At 37.1% G+C, this 19979-nt stretch overlaps 1 protein-coding gene across 2 annotated transcripts in view; it reads left to right on the top strand.

Moving 5' to 3' along the window:
• The window catches only part of EPHA7 (EPH receptor A7), a 161212-nt gene extending 141462 nt beyond the window's left edge, over nucleotides 1–19750 (top strand). Inside the window, exons 15-17 of one of the 2 annotated variants that reach the window (XM_086743346.1) lie at nucleotides 4586–4779; nucleotides 5889–6044; nucleotides 18894–19750. In XM_086743346.1, the coding sequence (XP_086599472.1) occupies nucleotides 4586–4779; nucleotides 5889–6044; nucleotides 18894–19089 (546 nt within the window). In that variant the 3' untranslated portion in view covers nucleotides 19090–19750. Of the gene's footprint in view, nucleotides 1–4585; nucleotides 4780–5888; nucleotides 6045–7222; nucleotides 8371–18893 lie in introns of those variants that run through there. The other variant, XM_086743347.1, reaches the window with a different exon arrangement.
• Nucleotides 19751–19979: the final 229 nt, after the last annotated feature.

Here is a 19979-nt window from a genome sequence, read left to right as displayed (position 1 = left end):
TTATACTTTGTTTGTGAGCATGTGTGTGTGTGTGTGTGTGTGTGTGTTAAAAAGATGGTAATTACACATTGTAAATACAAACATATGTTTCACTATACATACATGAAATGTTGGTTTAGAAATAAGATTTATCAAAATACTGTAGGGTTCTCGCAAAATGAAAAAGTTATAGAATTTTCACTTTTTAGTGAAGTCTCTAACTTTTTCTTCTCTCATGTGGATGTTGTAGATTTCCATCCCAACTATCAAGTAAAACTGAAACATCAAAAATAGTAATATGTGCTCTTCACTTTACTACACTTAAGCATAGAAGGAATTACTTTTTTTCCAATAAAAAATAATCCTAAGGTTTCTGACCTCAGAGCAATGATTAATCAGTTGAAAAAAGTTGTTAAAAATCTGAGTGGCAGTTAATGACCTACTTTGGCTTTTTCAAGTTAATTATGCTGATTTAACAATACCCTTGTTTGCATAAAATATGACTGAGAGCAACAGGTCAGCAGTAATAGAACAGATGGGTGTTAATCTTGATTTCTGACAAGAGTATCTATTAATATAGAAAGTACACCGGAAAAAGCCATGGAGGCGAGAAGGATGTCAGAAAGAGTCTCATTTAAAGTTCTTCAGGTTGGGAACTTGAGTGGTTTTTTATTATTATTTTATTTTTTGATTGAATGATCGACATCAAAGTTGAAAAAAAAAAGATAAAAGTGTAAATGATGAGTCAGTTTGGCACAGTGCAAAGTTGTTAATATTTGACAGGTCTCAGTGTCAAAGATTTCATGGACTGTCAAAATATGGGCAAACAAGTCCTTGGGGCAGAGAAAGAGAAATATTTACATTCCCTAGACACCCAGTAGAGTTTCATTTCTTTTGACACCTTCCTTCTGTACTAGATTCAAACATAAAAGAAGTCTGACAGGAATATAAGATGCCTCAAAGGCAAACCTTACCTATCTTTCAGGGAACAATAAGGAAAAACTTTTGAATAGGGGAGAAATTTTGGTATCCTCATATTTCTTGTTGGATTTTGAAAAGCAATCCCTCTATTGAAAACTGCAAGTAAAGTCCATGACTGAACCTTTTTCATAAAACAGCTAATTACTACTTCTTGTAGTTTCATCTCTTTTTAGCATCTTACGTAATGATCTTCAATAGCACATAGTTAAAAGATTCATCAATTGCTTGGTAACATAATTTCAAATATTCTTGTAGGCTATGATCTTCAAGTGTGTCCGGAAATATAACTCCCAAAGCAGATACACATCCTACAAATCTCATAGATAAATCTATGATGCAGAAATTTTGAATCATCTTATGATTAGTTATTTATTCTCCTTCATAGTTACCAATGGGAGTATTTAACCGGACTAAAAAATGCTAAATGTGCCTCTTTTAATTTTGCGTATACACTTAGGCGGTTTATCTGCCTTAACTGTATCATATTGCCTAAAAGTGGATGTAGGTGTAGTCATAGACCAGACCAGATCTACTAAAAATACATCTCCCTGACTTTGGATCTTTAGATGGCAGTTCTTTAATTCTGCCCCTCTTCATTTAAGTCATTATTTTAGATTGATGGAGGGTACAAATCTGTGTTGTGATCTCTTTTTAAGCAAAAGTCCTTCTTTTAGCAGCAAACTGGAGCTAGGGTACACTAGAAGAATACTCATCCTGCAAGCTCCCCACAGAGGCACAGCGGGCTGATCACAGATGATACAGATTTCCCCCAACTTCTCTGAGCAGTGGGCGCCCCTCACCTTAATCCTTGCTGGTAACAGTAGCCCCCAGACTGCTGCACTTTGCCGTATTGCCCTATTAGACCACTGGTGTTTGCTAGTTCTTGCTCTCATTCAGTTATTGACCCCAGTGCAGGTTAGTTCTTCAGAAAAGGGCAAGAGCTTAGGCTTACATATTTTTTCTTTGCTGTACTCCTGGATTTTTTACCATTATTATTATATTAATTTGTATTATTATTATATACCCAGAAGCAGAGTGGTAGCATTACATTGTCCAGTTGTCCATATTTAATACTTCTTTATTGGCAACCAGTATATATGGTGAGCAGACCTGATCCTCTTCTAATCTACTTTACATACTCAGATAGCCTGATTATGCTAAAAGCATAATTGATTCGTAACAGTATTCACTTTTTCTGTTTTTGCAACAAAAGCAGAATTTGAAAAACAAATTGTGGGAAGTGTAAATAATATAAATCAATTCTATTAGTAAGACTTCCAGCTGTGTTCTCTTTGTAGCTTTGCTTATTTTTTAAAAAAAATACATATATTCATTATCTCTGAGTATTGATTTTTGGAACCTCACTCCCACCTTTCTTAGCAGAGTAGACACTTGTAATACCCTTCAAAGTGTCTGAGTTTTGTATAAACTGGGTTTTTTTTTTTAAATAAAAGGAACTTTACTTATTAATATTTTAAAATGGGTTTTTTTTCAATATTTTGGATATTCCCAGCAATTCCATCCATCTCTAGCTAACTCATTATTTTGTATTTCCTAGTTTCATCCTTCTTGCTCAGAGTACACATCGAAGAAGCTTATTCTGCAGTATCCCCAAAGCCTTATAAAAGTAATACTATCGTCTTGTTCCCATTTCTCTTCAGGTTTCTCTGCAGATCGCAGTGAACATGAAAAATTCCTGTTCATGATCCTTTCATTCATGTTTTCACTGTCTCTTAGACTCTTGGATATAGGCTTGCCTAGATGATTTGTCAGTTCTGAGAGTCTTAGATATTTTTGGTGGTTGTGTTTCTCTTGGTGTTAACTACTTTTTCATTCCTCATTGATTTTCTATGCATTCTACCCTCTTAAGCAACTGCTTTGTTTGTAGTAAATCATATGTAGTATGCACAAAGGGTTTGATATGTTTTACCTTTTAGAAGTTCAGAAATTTCAGCATTACTTTTTGTAACACAGCGATTGTATTGTCCTGTACACTAGCTTATTTTTCACTTTTATTCCACTGCTACTTCTATGTGTAAGGAGCTGTCATTTTGTTTTTCCTATTAATACTGATCTAAAAGATCTTACTTTTACTTGTAATGGTTTTTTTTTCTATATAGTATATTTCTTTCAAGTTCCTTGTTCTTCTGCAGAAATTCTCTCTCCCCACCCTGTATGACAGATAACTTCACTGTCTCTAAAAGGTCACTGCACTCATTCTTCAAGGTGTGGATGTTACTGCAGGAATTGAATATTTCTCAGTCATTTTTGAGTTGTAGGACAGTATTGTCATTCTAAATGTACAGCTAGAAAGTTGAGGCCCAGGGAGATAAGGGAACTTCCCTGAGATCGGAAGGACATTCTGTGACACAAACCTGCAGTAGGTGCCCTACCACTGGGCTATGTCTCCTCTTTTCACAGAACTTCTTTTCTGCAAAAGGTTTTGATATAATCATGGATTTCAGCCAGCTTTTTGAAGGTCATTTTGTATTCTTTGCAATTCTGTCTACTTTGCAGTCCACTGCTTTTACATTTTCTCACACAACCTGTGGAATATTTTCTATCTGAGGTTATTATTTTCACTTAACCCTGGATATTCACTAACTTTATTTATCATACCAGATCTACTTTGTAGGGCTACATCCAGAACAGCTTTTGATCTTGCTTTCTCTACACACCGAGGGAGAAGACAGTCCTATGCATTACCCTTCAGGAACAAGCACCCTTCCTTAGCAATTCTAATACTGCTGTGTCAGTCAATGTCAGTATATTTGAAATCCCCCATGAACAATGTCTCAGCCGTTTTTCAAAAGCCTTTTTTATCTGCCTTGCTTCCTGATGTGCTTTCTTATCCTGCCCTCAAGCTTTACAGCAATTTCCTGTGATTTTACTTTACCTAGTTTTATTTTTTACTTAAATCCAAATGGACTTGGCTAAGGAAGTCAACGGGTGGGTGTAATTCTTGGTTCAGACATTTACACTCTCCTTTGATCATATCATCATCTAGCAACATCTCTTATTAAATCTAACTTTCTGTTTAGGTGACATATTAAAATACCATTCAGCCAGGTCTTCCTCTCTCACATGGCATATTTCTGCTCCTTTATCATTAATGTAACATGGCTAGACATAGAATACAAGTTTTTTTCTCTAACAATTTCTCTCTGCTAAACATTTTTCTTGGATCCTTTTATCATCTCTTCAGGCTTTTTGTATTTTATATATGTGTGCACAGATCCCTATCCATTTACAAGTCAGTTGCTTCTACCACACACTTTCATAAAAGCCTTGGGGCAAGTAATAATGCTTTCTGAAATAACTCCATTTATCAATCTATCTGTTGCTCCCTTAGTGAATTTAATTGTTGTTCCCTGCTGCTCACTTGACTAGGTAATATAGCTATGTTCTGCACATATAGAACAATATTCTTAATAAGCCCAAAGATTAAGTCTTTTTTGAAAACATGAAGGCTAGTATCAAAACAACAGACTCACATTTTTGAAACACTGACGGCAAATTTTAGTTTATTGATTCTTTTTTTCTTCTTTTGTTTCTTGAACTGGGTAGCAATATATATTTCTTAAATATCTCTTGATGAAAAGTTATTAACTGTGTTGGCTACTAGGTTATAAAAGCAATTGAAGAAGGCTATCGTTTGCCAGCACCCATGGATTGCCCAGCAGGACTGCACCAGCTGATGCTAGATTGTTGGCAGAAGGAACGTGGTGAAAGGCCAAAGTTTGAGCAGATAGTTGGTATTCTGGACAAAATGATTAGAAACCCAAACAGCTTGAAAACTCCACTGGGAACCTGTAGCAGGTAAGAAAAGCTTTAGTGTGCGTTTGTATGATGGTGCGTGTGGCTGGGTTCTGGATATTCTGCTGGGTGGCTAACTCCAGTTCACACTTACTCCATGTGTGTCTTAGTTCCTCCTTCCTCCTGTTCCCTGTTCTTCTCTTCCCTCATTTGCCCTTTTTTACCATGCTGAACAAAGTCAAAAAGGAGTTTCTTAAAAAATAACCAAAGTAAAGAAAGTAAATATAATGGGACTAACACACTTCTCAGCAAACTATTGCCTGCCCGTCACTCTTTCCACACTCTCACCACTAGCTGTCTTTGTTTTCCTTGTTTCTTAAAATTATGAAGTCCAGAGGGCAAGGATCATACTCTACTGTAGTTTCATATGATGCATCCCTTGCCCTAGGAACTGCTACAGTAGAGATAGTAGTTAATAATACTCGTGCTTGGCCAATGTACTTTGACATCACTACACTCTAGATTTTTATCTTTCATTTTCTGGCTTTAACTCCTTTCAGTGATTACATCTCATTATGTTTCATGATGTAGCTTTTAATGGCTTCTTCATAAATCTCAGATGAATTATTTAATCATGGTAATCTTTTAATCCACTAGCTAGATCACTGCACTAGGGAATCAACTAGCCTGTGTTCTGCTCCCAGTTCTTCTGCTGACTGATTTGCTGTGTGACCTTAAGAAACTTACTTTGTGTCCCTGCTCTTTCCTTGTCTTTGTTTTGTCCCATCCAATTGAATAATGGGAATAGCTATTACTGTATTTTCTAAGATGCTTAAAAGAATAGCATCTTTATTTTACTCAGCAACTTTAGTTGCAACTGCTGTCATGCTAGGTAATAAGGTTGATTTTCTGTTGGTAGTAGTCCATTAGGCTGATTTTGCTCACTCTGACCTTTCATCTTTTTCGTGAATAAGCTTAGGAAATATATATTGTGAGCTACAGAGTATTCAAGAGGTATTCGCAGAACAATCTAAACTGTGTATAAAGGCCTATTACTTTCTACTCTTGACTTTTTTAATACCCCCAAACTTATTTGACTCTCACCTTGCTAGATACTCCCTGATGTTTACTCTCTTTGGAAACAACTTACTTTCCTTTTTCCTTCTCCATAGACCAATTAGCCCTCTTCTGGACCAGAACACTCCCGATTTTACCACATTCTGCTCCGTAGGCGAATGGTTACAAGCTATTAAGATGGAAAGATATAAGGATAATTTCACAGCAGCAGGCTACAACTCTCTTGAATCAGTTGCCAGGATGACTATTGAGTAAGTTAGTACTGGGCATGTTTAACTTGCATTTAGGGAATTTCTAGGTAAAATAATACACAATGTTCAACTCCAAAATTTTACCTTGAGTACAAACATGGTACTTGGGGTTAAGCCAGCTGTTTTAGCAGCTGATAATGTTGTACTAGAGCATCCCATGAAAGGGAAAATACACTGCTACCTATGTGTGGCATCACTTTTTTCCCCTGCTTTTGAGACCAATTGAAATAACACCAAGGGGCTAGAATTTGAGGGAGAATGTGGCCCATTTCAAAATATGTATGTATAGGAAAAGAACCACTTTGCCTCCACTACCTAATTGGTACATTTTTCCAGACATGTACTAGGAAGATGTGGAGTTTCCTTCTAATTGGCTGGGGGCTATTTGCGTCCTACAAGAAATGAGTTTGCATCAGGATAAAAGTCTATAGAAGCAAAATAATTTTCTGAAGGCAAGCATGGCTTGTATTGGTGCTGCCATCTTAAACAGGTCTTCTTGGCACCCTGCAAACAAAGTTCTTGTCCTGGTGGCTTTAAAATACATGTAATTCCTCTTACAGAGAGCAGTTTTTCTAAACAAGTTTCTAAACAGTATTCTGAAGTTTGCAACCCTACTCTAAACTGCCTGGTTAAAAGAGATTTCAGCCTATAGCTTGGGAACTGTCATCAGAGCCCACAAGGTTCTACTACATCAGTAGCACTAGTAGCAGTGGAACTGAAACAACTACTCCTCTTTCATTTGCATGATGGGTGTGGGTCAATATGCGAAGGGTTTCTCTAGGCATCTAGGAAGCAGAATGTGATCCCCAAAATCTTGTATTTATATAAAACTTTGTCCTGAAAACCACTTGAAGTATTTTACAAGAGAAGTGTCTTTCTTTGAGTGTCCTTAAAAGCCACGATAAAAGATTATCGTAGTACAAAACATACTGGCCTCATTCTCAGATGTGGAGACACATGCAGTGTAATTATATGACACTTGCCATGTAATTGCACTCCATGCTGAGAAGTTAAACAGCGCCTATATGAACTTCACAGTACTGAGCTGAAGTTCCAGTGTAGCTTAAATATTAGAAACCTGTAGACCAGACCACTATGTAGCTTTGACTCACAGTTGAATACCATACAATAGCGATCTAAGTTGAAAAATTAACAATGTACGCATTTATCTTCCCCAGGGATGTGATGAGTTTAGGGATCACGTTGGTTGGTCATCAAAAGAAAATCATGAGCAGCATTCAGACTATGAGAGCACAAATGCTACATTTACACGGCACTGGCATCCAAGTGTGATAGACATTTCTCCCTTATGAGGGAGGTGACAGACTGAGAGAACAGCACTGGCCTTCAGTATATATGAAGTGCTGCTAGAAGACACTTGATTTCCTGGGTCCTTCCTGCAGTGAATAGAAGAGCTACAAGAAGCACCTACAGACTTGAACTCCTAAGTGCCACCAGAATTTATGAAAAGGGAATTAGGATCCACCAGTGGTGGCAAGGAAAACAGCAGTGACAATAAACAAAGTACTACCTGAATAAACATACAAACACCTTGAGCTCTCTAACCTCCTTTTTATCTAATAGACTTTTTAAATGTACATAAAAATTTAAAAAAGAATATATTTGTCAGATAAAATCATGATATTATTGTTGAATTCAACAAAATATTTTCCTTAAATCTGTGATTTCTGAATCTTTTTTTAATCATTTGTGTTTATTCTTCATACAGACTTTCTTTTAGTATGATGTTTATATCTTTGGACATTTTTAGTGCTAATTCTATGACAACACATTACTACACTGGGTACCTCTGAAGGATTATTTGAGTTCCTAGAGATTTAAGAAGCATGACCAAGCAATGTATATCTGTCAGAACTTTGGTATCCTTTTGTGCCATTTACTTTTGTTAAATCAGCACCGTATAGACATGGCTAGCTAATTGGCAGGGAGTCAGGAAAATGCAAGTTGCCAAGAGCTCTGATATTTTTTAAAGAATTTTTTAAGATTACACATATACTATCTTTTAAAAGAAAATAAAAGAGAAAAAAAAAAGAAAAGAAAAATAAAAGCAATAATGACCCCTAAGTAGTTCTAGGCACTTTTAGCAAATTGTTTGCAAGATGATTTTAATGGAATAGAGTGAAAATGAGATATGTTCTAAGATGTAGATCTACAACTGTAAACCTGCTGAGACACTGCATTGAATGGACAAGTGATTGTAGGAGTGTCTCAGAACATGAGTGCAGTTCTCCAGTGTTACCTAAACCATTTAATCTGAGCACATCACATTTTTTTTCAATACTCTGCTTCAGCAATCTGAGAGAAATAAGTGGCATATATTTTATATGAGTTTAAGCCGAATGCAGTCCAGCTGTCAGAATAAGAACATAGATTTTATATGAGAACTGTAGAGCATGAGGCAAGGGGCAGTTCAAAATTTTCAAGTTTTTTACTAGCTTTTGCTGCTCTGAGCAAACACGCGTGTGTGTGCTCACACAGACACAACAGTCATTCATCAAGAATACAGATGCAAGAGTAGTTGCTCAACGGAATATCTTTTTACACCATTTACTGATATATGAATTTTGTTTGATTATAATATTTAACTACCAGTAGCAATAATGAACAGTTTCTTTATAGATATTGCAGGAATGTATATGAACCAGAGATAAATGCTTTAAAAAAAAATCTGAAAATTGTGAACTACCCCAGCAATGAAATGCTGTACTTCCAAAGAGAATTGGGCTGCTTCTATTGATTTTGATAGAGAAAGATCCCAGGGATCAATCATAAATTGGTCTTGTTTAATAATGTGGGCATCCACACAAAAAAAATAAAAACAAAGAAAAACCCTGTAAATGTTCCTTTGTAAAACTTGTAAATTTTATTTATACTGTCTTGTTTTGTACACACATTTATGTGTAGTGAGCTCTGAATACATTGAAAATGCACTATATTTTTCTATTTTACTTGCAGAGCATCACAAGCAAACGTATATTCAGTGCTACATAATGTGTTTTCCCACATTTAGGACCAAAGATAGTTATCAAAAACTTAAATGCATCATTTTTCCCCCTTCTTTTTTCCCCCCCTTTTTAGATCACTGTACAGTGTTATATTTGTCATTTTATTTATTTGTTTCATTAGAAAAATCAGTTTGGTTATACTAATTTTTTGTCCCCCCCCCGCCTTTGTTGAAGAAAATCTGTAAAAAGCTTTTAACTAGTATAATCCCGTTACATAGACACTTCCATTTGTAATCTTTGTAATAGACTGTAAATATATTTTTGGAACTATAATGCAATGTGCATAAGGTTTATTTTTCAGTGTCCATATATGATTGTTTATACAATTCACAGCACTTTACAGTCATGCTGAGAAGCCTAATTTATTGCCTGGATTTGGGCAGAGTAAGAAAAAAAGGTGAATATTCATATTTCATATTAGATTGTCATTCAGTAGAAATGGAGTTATTTTCATGTATGCAGCTCAAGATGTTTTTTTAACTATTAACATTAATTTTCTACAATGTTGTAGAAGTAAGACACAGAGTAGACTGCCTGCCCAATATTGAAATTAGTGCACGCAAGCACCCAGCCAAGGCACTTCGTGTAGCCATTGGAAAACTCTTAATTAATAAACATCTATTTTCTGTTAATAAAATAAATGTTAAGTGCCTCACTACTGGGGTGAGCATCTGTGGGCAACTGCACAGGGTGCTTGTCAGTTTTGCTGCTGCTTTAGCCACCCAGCTATGAATTTAGGAGTCTAGGTTCAGATACCTGCTTCCTTATAAATCTTAGCTGTTTTTTTCTAAGGGCTTGGTGATTAAAGGTGTGATGCAGCAATGCTGGTATTGCTGAGAAGCCACAAATGCTAAATGCAAGAGAGTTGAGTCCAGGCTTCACGTTTAGGACTTGTTCAATATTCTGAAGCACAGAGGCCTCGAAGCATGTGTGGTGACCTGGGCTCACACATGTAAAGGTGAGGGCCCTAATGCTATTTCTTCCTTATTTTTCCTTGTTTGATTTAAGCCATCTTCTTTGAATAGTAAATATATTTTAGCATTCATCTATATACCTTGACTGCCTTAATGTTGCCACAGATTTTTACACATTTGAAAGTGGTAGAGTAGACCCAGAAAGCACAATTGTTATCAATACTCCTATTGTATCTGCCTGCTCAGAACATTACCGCAATTTAGAGCACATGCATGTAGATGGATTTGTAACTGGTAGAGCAGCAACGTATTGAAGCTGGTTGCAGTTCCCCAGGTTCCAGGAAAACGTAGTCCAGTGTAAGAAAAATAAAGTGCCAGAGGAAGTTAATGTTCATGGAAGAAACTGAAGAAAAAGTTGGATCAGAAGGAGAATTAAAGGCTAAATGATGAAACAATAAGTTATCTCAGTTCTGTCTTAATTTCATTGGATTTGGAAATTGTGCATTGCTAAAGATAGATTAACAGACTGTCAGTGAGGCTGATCTTTCTTGACTTTATCCATCTACAAGCATCTAAGAGATGACTAAGAGCGATGCCTAAGACAAGCAGGATGAATCTCCCTCTAGGAATGCTTATCTCCATTACCTATAGAGGGAATCCAGATGATTAGCTTAAATTAGGCATCTCATGTCTAGATAGTCAAAGTTAGTTGAGGTGATTACTACCCCATATGTCCTTGGCTGCTACAGTTTCCCTCGCAAGTTGAGTGTCGTAGAAAGGCTGCTTCTCCACTACTAGTTTGTCCCAAAATGTATTTAAACTGGGCTTTATTACAGAGAGAGGTGATTTTTTTTTTAATTCAGATATTTGTAACAAATAATCTAAATGCTTTTTGTATATGGGTGTTACTTCTTGAAAAAAAAAATTGTGATTGTTCTGAGGAAGACCTGCCTACTAAATTACAGTTATTTAATATCTTAAATAATCAGAAATATTTGCTGATATACTGCTTCAGTCCAGAGGTTATGTGATCAGATATGATAGCTGTTGTTTGCGAAACCATGTTTATCTAAAGCCTTGTCATGTAAAAAACTCCAGGAGGCAAAGATGCTTAAATGTATCTCAAATTGAATGTTGCCCTTAATATCTCAATAATTGAGCACTGTCTGTATTCTTCTCCATTTAAAATAAGGTTTTAATATTTGTTTAAGCTGGAGTTATCTGGCATTCACTGAGGGAGTTTGAAAAAAATTATTTTAAATTAAATTTGCTTTTCTCCACTAATAGTAATATACGGTAAATAGTTTCCACTGTTTTGAATGTTACAAAAACTATTGCTTTAATGTGGGGGATGAAGGGTTTATTTTTGTTTTGTTGTTGGTATTTTTTTACATTTATTTGTTAGTAGTTGAAATAAAAAAAAATAATTTGTTCTTAACTTTCTAAATAATTCATATAGAGTAATTTTGAGAATGATTTAAACTCCGTGACTTTCTGGTTGCTACTGAGACAGTGGTCGTGTCACTACAGCCATAATACCAAGTGATGCCGAGAAAACCTGCCACAGGGGCGAGTTCAGCTGTCATTCTGTTGCTCAGTAATGGCATGAAGCAGTCCACTGGCTGTGTGTGAGGAGTGAAGGCCACCTCAGCCAAAAAAAAAAGGGTCATTTCACCTTTTGAAAGTGTATATGTGGCATGTTAGAGCTAACACATCCTTAATGTGTTACTTCCCTGCATGCATTTAGAAGCTGATATGCTCATCATATGCATTTGATTTTTTTGCTGTTTTTTGTTGGTTGGTTAGTTTGTTTTATTTTAAACAACTGACATTCAGGGTGCTTGTGGAAGAGAACAGTTCCCAGACAGGATGACAAGCCTAGTTTAAGAAAAGTACAATACAAATTATTGCCTAACAGTAATTCTGGCAGCAGGTGCTGCAGGGTTATTCAGGCAGTTGGTGCTATGATTTGCTGAGCAACTAGCACAGCAGGGTTTCTGCATTTTCAGGACCTGTTAGGATTGTACTTCTGATGAATTAACTGATATGTAGAGACATGAGAATTTTTTCCCCCACTAACTTGGAATGGACTTGCATATGGTAGATCTGGGATTTGTAAGACTATGCAAAAGTCTTAGCCTCAAACTAATTTCTAGTAAAACAAGAATTTCTTGGCAGTAGCCTATATTTTCTCTCCTATTCCCTTAAGGGTTGTCAAACCTAGCCAACGATTACTTTTCAACAGACATCTTTATTGTTTGCTTAGTGCAACCTTTTATTTACTTGGGAATAGGCAGTTCTGTAATTAAATTTCCTGCAAAAAAGGATTGAGGAGGGATGGGGGAGAGTGGAAGGAACACAAAAGTTTGGAAGAAAACCAATCCAACAAATGTCCTGTGACACCGAAGGTATGACTGGGCTCATCATTTTTATAGCACCTTCCATATAGGAATTTGAAAAATATAAGAGATTAAGCTGTAGGTATAAAATATGCAATATCCTGACAAAAGAGTAGTGGTAGAATGCAAGCTAAGTTTATCAGAGTTTTTTCCTCTCTGGATTTGGTTTTGTGAGATTTTTAAGTTAGGATCATTAACATATGCATTTAGAGTCAAGTCTGTTGGGACAGGCTAAGAGACAAATTCATGTGTCTGTAATATCCATGAAAATTCTCTGTGCACTTTCAGGGGGGGTAAGGGTCAGGCAGCTTGAAAGTGGAAGGAATTATGTGGAGTTTATATACTGTATAGACCATGTAGGTTATGCCCAGTGAGCTTTTGAAAGGATAAAGATTAAAGAGGAAAACCCTCACTTTTGTACCTGGTGAAAAGTCAGAAGATGGGAGTGAATGGAAAGAGAGGGAAGTGAAGCCCTTTAGAATGTGTGAGTCTAAGTCGTAGGGCTCTGCAAGATGTTGCTGGCAGGGGAGTTAAGGAGTGTCACTACTTTTTGTTTAAGTAAAGAGACACTGTTAATAAAATATACCTAATAATCTAGTGTGGAGTGGGTTCAGTACTCTGATTTTTCCTCAGGCCAGATTGGAATTTGCCAAAGAGACTAAATTGAGACAGATGGGAAAGCAACTGGTAATACACAGCTCATTCAAGCAGACTTGAAAGAGACATGGAAGGAGAATTTTACACTAAAATTCTGAAAATAAAGCATGAACTTTGATGATATTTACTCTCAGAAGGTTTTAGGGCAGTTTTCTTTAAGTGTAGGGTAATGATAGCAGACTTTAGCACTGATACTATACAAATTGGGTTAAATTAATGTCTAATTACAGTGACTACAAGAACCACAAGTCAAAAAATAGTTAATGTCTTGATAGACTTCAAAAAAGATGCAATACAGCCATGCAAAACTTGTTTAGCCAGCCAAATGAATATTGGACAAAACAAGACATAATGCGTAGTGCCAGAATAGCTAAAGCAGGAACAGAAAATCTTTTCATCCATGGACCAAGGCTTCTGTATTTAATTGAACCAAATAACCGATTGTAGAACTGTGCTGCTAATAATAATTAATACTAAGAATTAAAAACTACAACTTAGAGGTCATCTGATGAATCATAATATGGCTAACACTGGAAAACATACTCAGTGTTTAAGCCATAGCTATGCCCAAGAACTTATGTGTGCTATTGGTATTAGAGTTCCATGAACGTGAGTATTTCAAGTCATTTATAAATCAGAGACATTATAGCCCCAAGACCATAACTAAAGCCTTCCTCTTTTATGCCAAAAAAAAAGAGGAAGGAAAACTAAGGAGTCTGTAAGGTCTATCAACTGCAATAGAAATTATCTTTTGATTATTTCCGTAGAATTACGAAGAAAACTACGAGTTTATAATCTCTTACATTAAGAAACAACTTGCTGCTCCAAAGATGTTTGCAACACCTAAATCTGTCTTGAAAGAGGCTAGCCTGAGGAATGATAGTAGAAAGTATCCATGTTGATCCTTCACATTTCTTCTCTGTAGGAAAATTATTCGGGCAATTTCTTGACTATCATTCAATCTGTTTTACTATGCCAGCTTCCACTGGCTTCCTGAAGGGCTGCATGTCCACTTTTAAGATGTCTGCTGGAAAACATGTTTCAATTTCCTTTCCTCAGGGACCAACCTATGGCCAATGCCAAGAATTCATATGTTGCTTGAGAGTAAGAAGGTGCAGAAACCTCAGATTAGTTCTCTCCAGGATGTTCTTTTCAGTCATAGTCATAAATTAAATGTATTCTCCTACTGAGGTTGCACATAGTAAATCGCATGAGAAATCTGATTTGCCTGGAATAAACTTTGTAAGATCATCCAGTTAACTTCTGAAGGCCACCCAGAAAGGGTAATTCTTAAGTGGTGGTTAGAATTTTGTTCAGAAAGTGAAAGAGGTGGATCTTTGGCAAGTCTGTGTGTCAGCAGCTTTCACACCCTGTAAAACACTACTTATGGATGTACTAGATCAGGTTGCTCAGGGTCTCATCCAGCCTGCCCTTGAATGTTGCCAGGGATGAGGCATCCACCACCTCTCTGGGCAACCTGTTCCACTGCTTCACCACATTTATCAAAATTTCTTTTTCCTTATATCTAGTCTAAATCTACCCTCTTTCAGTTTAAAACCATTACCCTTGTCCTATCACTACAGGCCCTGTTAAAAAGTCTATCCCCATCTTTCTTATAGGCATTCTTTAAGTACTGGAAGACCACTATAAGGTCTCCTTGGAGCATTCTCTTCTCCAGGCTGAACAAGCCCAACTCTCTCAGCTTTCCTTCATAGGAGAGGTGCTCCAACCCTCTTATCATCTTTGTGTCCCTCCTCTGAACCCCCTCCAAAAGGTCCATGTCTTTCCTGTGCTGAGGGCTCCAGAGCTGGACACAATACTCCAGGTGGAGTCTCATGAGAGCAGAGTAGAGGGGCAGAATCACCTTCCTCGGCCTGCTGGCCATGTCTTTTGATGCAGCCCAGGATACGATTGGCCTTCTGGGCTGTAAGTGCACATTGACGGCTCGTGTACAGCTTTTCATCCACCAGTACCCCCAAATCTTTCTTGGTAGGGCTGCACTCAATTGCTTCATCCCCCAGCCTGTATTGATACTGAGGGTTGCCCTGACCCAGGTGCAGGACCTTGCACTTGGTCTTATTGAACCTTATATGGTTTGCCTGTGCCTAGTTCTTGAGCTTGTCCAGGTTCCTCTGAATGGCATCTTGTTCCTCAGGCATGTAAACCACACCACTCAGCTTAGTGTAATCTGTAAACTTGCTGAGGATGCACTCAATCCCACTATGTCATTGATGAAGATATTAAACACTACTGGTCCCAATCTGGACTCTTGAGGGACACCACTTGTCATTCACCTCCATCTGGAAATTGAGCTGTTGACCACTACCCTCTGGATGCGCCCATCCAACCAATTCCTCATCCACCAAACAGTCTACCCATCTAATCCATTTCTCTCCAATTTAGAGAAAAGGATGGTTAGGTTCAAAACCAGGCCAATATGCCTGTAGAAAGAAATCGAGCCAACAAGGCACTGAGAAGGATTCCTAATCAGGATTTTCCTTTAATGTTACTGGGCCTCAGTACTATGGATAAGTCATTGATTCCTATCATGGAGAGAAAGGCTGCACCTTACTATAAAACTTCCCTACATGCTACAGTTCATCAGGGAGACAGGGAAGTGGGGAAAAAAAAAAAAAGCTTTCAGACATTTCTTAGTAGTGCTCTATTCAAGAGAAATAATTGTCTCAATGCCTACATTACCTAAACTTGTGGAAGAGACAAACTCTTTTTGATGCTTCCTACTTGCTGCTAAAAGCATCCCAGATAGACTCTGTGCTGTCTATTGCAAATCTCAGTCATAAGCTGCCTCATTTCCCATGAAACTGCTTGCCTAACATTGGAGTGTACATTCCAGTCCCCTAGACAGTATCTTTCCTGTGGAAGTTGCTTGAGTATCACAACACCCAAGTCCCTCTGCAGGTGTCCGTGCTTGTTTCCTTGTGCAGAGGCATTTCTGGCTTTTGAGGGATATTTCCCCAGCCATGAGGAGGGAAACTATTTTTTGCACAATGCTCTACTTCCATTCCTCCTCTGCTATTGTTAGTCATTAATACTTACCTAGCAGCACCCATGTTTCACTGGGAGGTAAGTGGAAGGTGGCAGTGAGCAAGGAACACTGAGTATGCCGGCAACAACAAATGCGATGTCTATCTACAACCAGCAAACTTTGGGTCAGGGTGATCACTCCGGGTGATCTGTACTTGAAATACAGAAGTCATTAGTGCTGGTCAAAACAAAACAAAACAAAAGTGTTTGTATGGGGTGGGGAAGGGATGAGTATTCAATACGGAAGAGATTAATCAACCAGTCTTACATGTGAACAGCCCAGTAACATCAGTAATATAAGCTAACGGAGTATGTTCAAAATAATATCCAAAAGTTTCTATTGGCAGTACAGTCTAAGAGGGAGCTGAATGAAAGAAATCAAAACACCTGGTGAAGAGACTATTTCAGGGTAGTGGGAGGAAAGAGTTACCTTCTGTGATTTTATACTCCCCATAATGAATGGGGGAAAAAGTCTCTTCTCAGTCTTTTGTACTATTATAAACTTTTTTCTTATGGATTTTATGAAATGAATATAGCTGGATTAATGAAAATCATAAGGAAACTAATACTTTACCTGCATTATCTGTTTATGAATTATTTCCTGAAAAAGAATGAAGGTATTCCCTAGAAATATTACCTGCTTTCATTGTAGCAAACTACCTTAATAATTGTGGAAAAGCAAAAAAAGTCCTTATAAAGTAAGTCTTCAAAGCAGCTAATGCCATTTTTACACTTGTATTTTGAAATAGGATTGTGTATACAGTTACACATCTGCACATCTGACTGGGTAAATGAATGCTAAATCCGACCATACAGATATCCCAACCAAGAACTGGAGCGCTGTCCTCACCTCAGCAGGGCTTGTCAGCCAGTTGATCCACTGTCTTTGACTGGCCTTCAGTTTCTCCAAACCATTTCAGGTTTCTGTCTCTTCCCAGGGAGATAGAGTATTTAATTCAGGCCTGGACATCCGAGTAGCTAGAAATGAAGCATTATGATAATGAATAGCTAAGTCATACGGATGTAAGGAAATTATTGATTTGATTTGCCATGTGTCACAGAGGAATTCTCATCTCCCATTTGTTGATGTTTTATACTTGTTAGCTTGCACCTGGTCTCTGGTCTACTGAAACCAGTACTTGGCAGTGAGACCAGGCACAGCCCAGAGTAAAGCCGGGGTATATCTACACTATCTCGTGAATCTCTTGATTCAGAGACCTTCATCCTGGTGTTGACCAACAAATGTCAGTACAGACAGAGCCAGTATAAATGTAACCAGAGTTTTTAAATACCTATGCACCTAAGTGCTATTTGTGACTACTTATTTGCCTTGAGCTTTGAATAAATTCACATGTCAATCATTTTTATTAACTCAAAGACTTGCTTTCCTTCAAAATAGTAAAAAGAAACTATCAGAGTAAAAAAAGTGTTCCTTTTGGAAAGGATTTATCCTCAGAGTTCCTTTTTGCTGCATTCTTTTCTCACACATTCCTTGCATTACTAGGGTTTCAAAGGATAGGTGCAAAAAAAACCAACAGAAGTGAGATTTAGCTTCGTTAATACCTTTCTTTTGTGCAAAATTAGTCCCTAGGACAGTACACTAGAGACAGAAAAAAAAACATTCTGTCCCTCCATCGAATTGCTTCCTCTAGCTTTTCTTTTCTTTTTTTTTTTTTTTTTTTAACTAAGCCTCAGACATTATGGCTATTATTTTTTTTTCAGATTCTCTTCTCAGCTTATCATAAAACATCTGCTCCCATTTTGTCCAGTTTGGTGACAGAGATGTATGGCATGCTACAATGTATTAATAATGCTCTTCTCTTGAACGAGTATCTTCCCTTTGTTTCACACTGTTAAATAATCTAATTCATGTGCTGGAACAACATATACTAATTTGGAATCAACTGTAAGAATATTGGTTGGTATGGCAGGGGAACATTCCTCTGCTGGTTTATTTTTCTTTAGCATTAGTGTTACATTGGCTTGTCTCAATGTCTGTAATATATTGCTTTTCTCTCAGGAATTTTCAAATAATTTAGTTAAGAGATTGCTGACCTTATGTAAAATAATTTCTATTCAGTCCTGGCCTACATCCATTAGTCCTAAAGCTATATTGTTTTAGAGATTTCATATGGCTAGCCTGTCACTAAATGTACAGTAAAATCCACATCTTTTTCTTTATTTTTCTTTTTTAGAAAGATGGGGGGAGGTCGGCAACACAAGTAACATAAACATTGTCTTGGGGTGCCTAATATCATGTAATGACTGAGACAAGTCAGTTAAGATGTTTTATAAGATTCTTCAGCACTACTGAGAGCTTCTGTTAATATCAGTTAGGCTAAGGAGAGTCTATTCGTTTACATGCTAGAATGTAACTACCATATGTATGCTTTTTTAATTAAGCAGAGTTTAAATTGAACACACACATTGCCTTTTCCTGCTTCTCTGTTTTAAAGAGTTATCTACATCTTCTCCCAGTCCTTAATTTTATACCAAGCACCCATCTGAAAAAAACTGCACCTAATTCATTTATTTCCTTTATTTCCAATACTGAAATTGTCAAGTATAACCCTGTGGCTCATTGAGATCCAACATGAAACACAACTAAATTTCCTTCATATTAGAGGTGTTTGTTTGGGAATCTTTGGGTTTATTGATGTTTACCTAGCTAGTCAGTGAGAATTTTTGTCAAGTAGTGGTGTATACACGGCAATGACTATTGTAGTGTAATTTGCCTCTATTACTTCCTGATATCAGCATTCTGCTGCACTGCCAATTTCATATCTGTTGTTATTATTTGTTTGACAGAATCAAAAACATGCCAGGTGCTTTGCAAAACAGAGAACAAGAAAAATCCCTTACCAGAAGAGATGACAGCCTGAATAGAAATGGCATAATGGCAGGAGTCAAAGGAAGCAGAAAGGGGAAGCAAAACAAGAGTTATAACCGTAAGATCATGAGATTGGTTTGGAGGCACAGTGAACGCTATGAGGCATTTTTTTAAAGCGCATAAGGACTGTAGTTGGGATTAGAGAATGGAAATGTAGAAAAGAAGCGTGGAAAGGAATGGAGAAGAAGGGAGGAACAGACTGGCAACAGGAGGAAGAGTAAACAGAGGTGTATGGGAGAGGCCAGAACACACACCTGACAAACAGGAATTATGACTAATGCCAAGAATGAAAGACCACATCTGAAGAGCATGATGATTTCAGGAGGATGGCGAAGCAGGACATGGCGATGCTGCTAGGGAGAGAAGAGCCAGCAAAGCTGCCCTGGAAGCCTGCCCTGGAAGCTCCTCACACTAATATAACCCTGCTTCCCCATCTTCTTTCTAGCTCCCCTCTTATACAAAAAAATATGTATAAAGAAGAGCAAAGGAGAAGGAGAAGTAGCTAAACCAAACATTTCCAAAGATCCTGCTGGGGAAGAAGTTTAAGCTTGGATGATACAGATTTTCTCCTCCTGATGCTGCTGCTGGTAGCAAGTGGCAGAGAGTACCCTGTTAGCCTTTCTCATGTAGGCAAATCAATGAGAATCTACTAAGTCACTACTTACACATAGGACTTGCTGAAAAATACTCAGCAAAATTATAATAATCCATCCAATCCAGGACATTTTAAAATATCTTTTCATTCTAGATCAGAAAGAAGCATAAATTATAACATTCATAGTAAAAGGGAAACAGGGAGGAAATATATTTAAGCAATTTCTTTTAAAGCTGAAAAGAATAATTTCAGTATTACAGAAAAATAGAAGAGAGATTTTGCTCATTAAAAAAAAAACATTTTATAGCTTGTCATTAAAATTTCTGATAAAATTTGGAATTATTTTAAGTATGTTGGATTGGCTTCTTTTTTTTTTTCTTCTGGAAAATTGGTGTTGTTTTTAGAAGGA

The sequence above is a fragment of the Chlamydotis macqueenii genome, chromosome 3, assembly GCF_036417535.1.
Source record: "Chlamydotis macqueenii isolate bChlMac1 chromosome 3, bChlMac1.mat, whole genome shotgun sequence".
NCBI lineage: Eukaryota > Metazoa > Chordata > Aves > Otidiformes > Otididae > Chlamydotis > Chlamydotis macqueenii.
The sequence above is the reverse complement of the archived record's forward strand: the minus strand, read 5'-3'. Positions and strand labels throughout refer to the sequence as shown.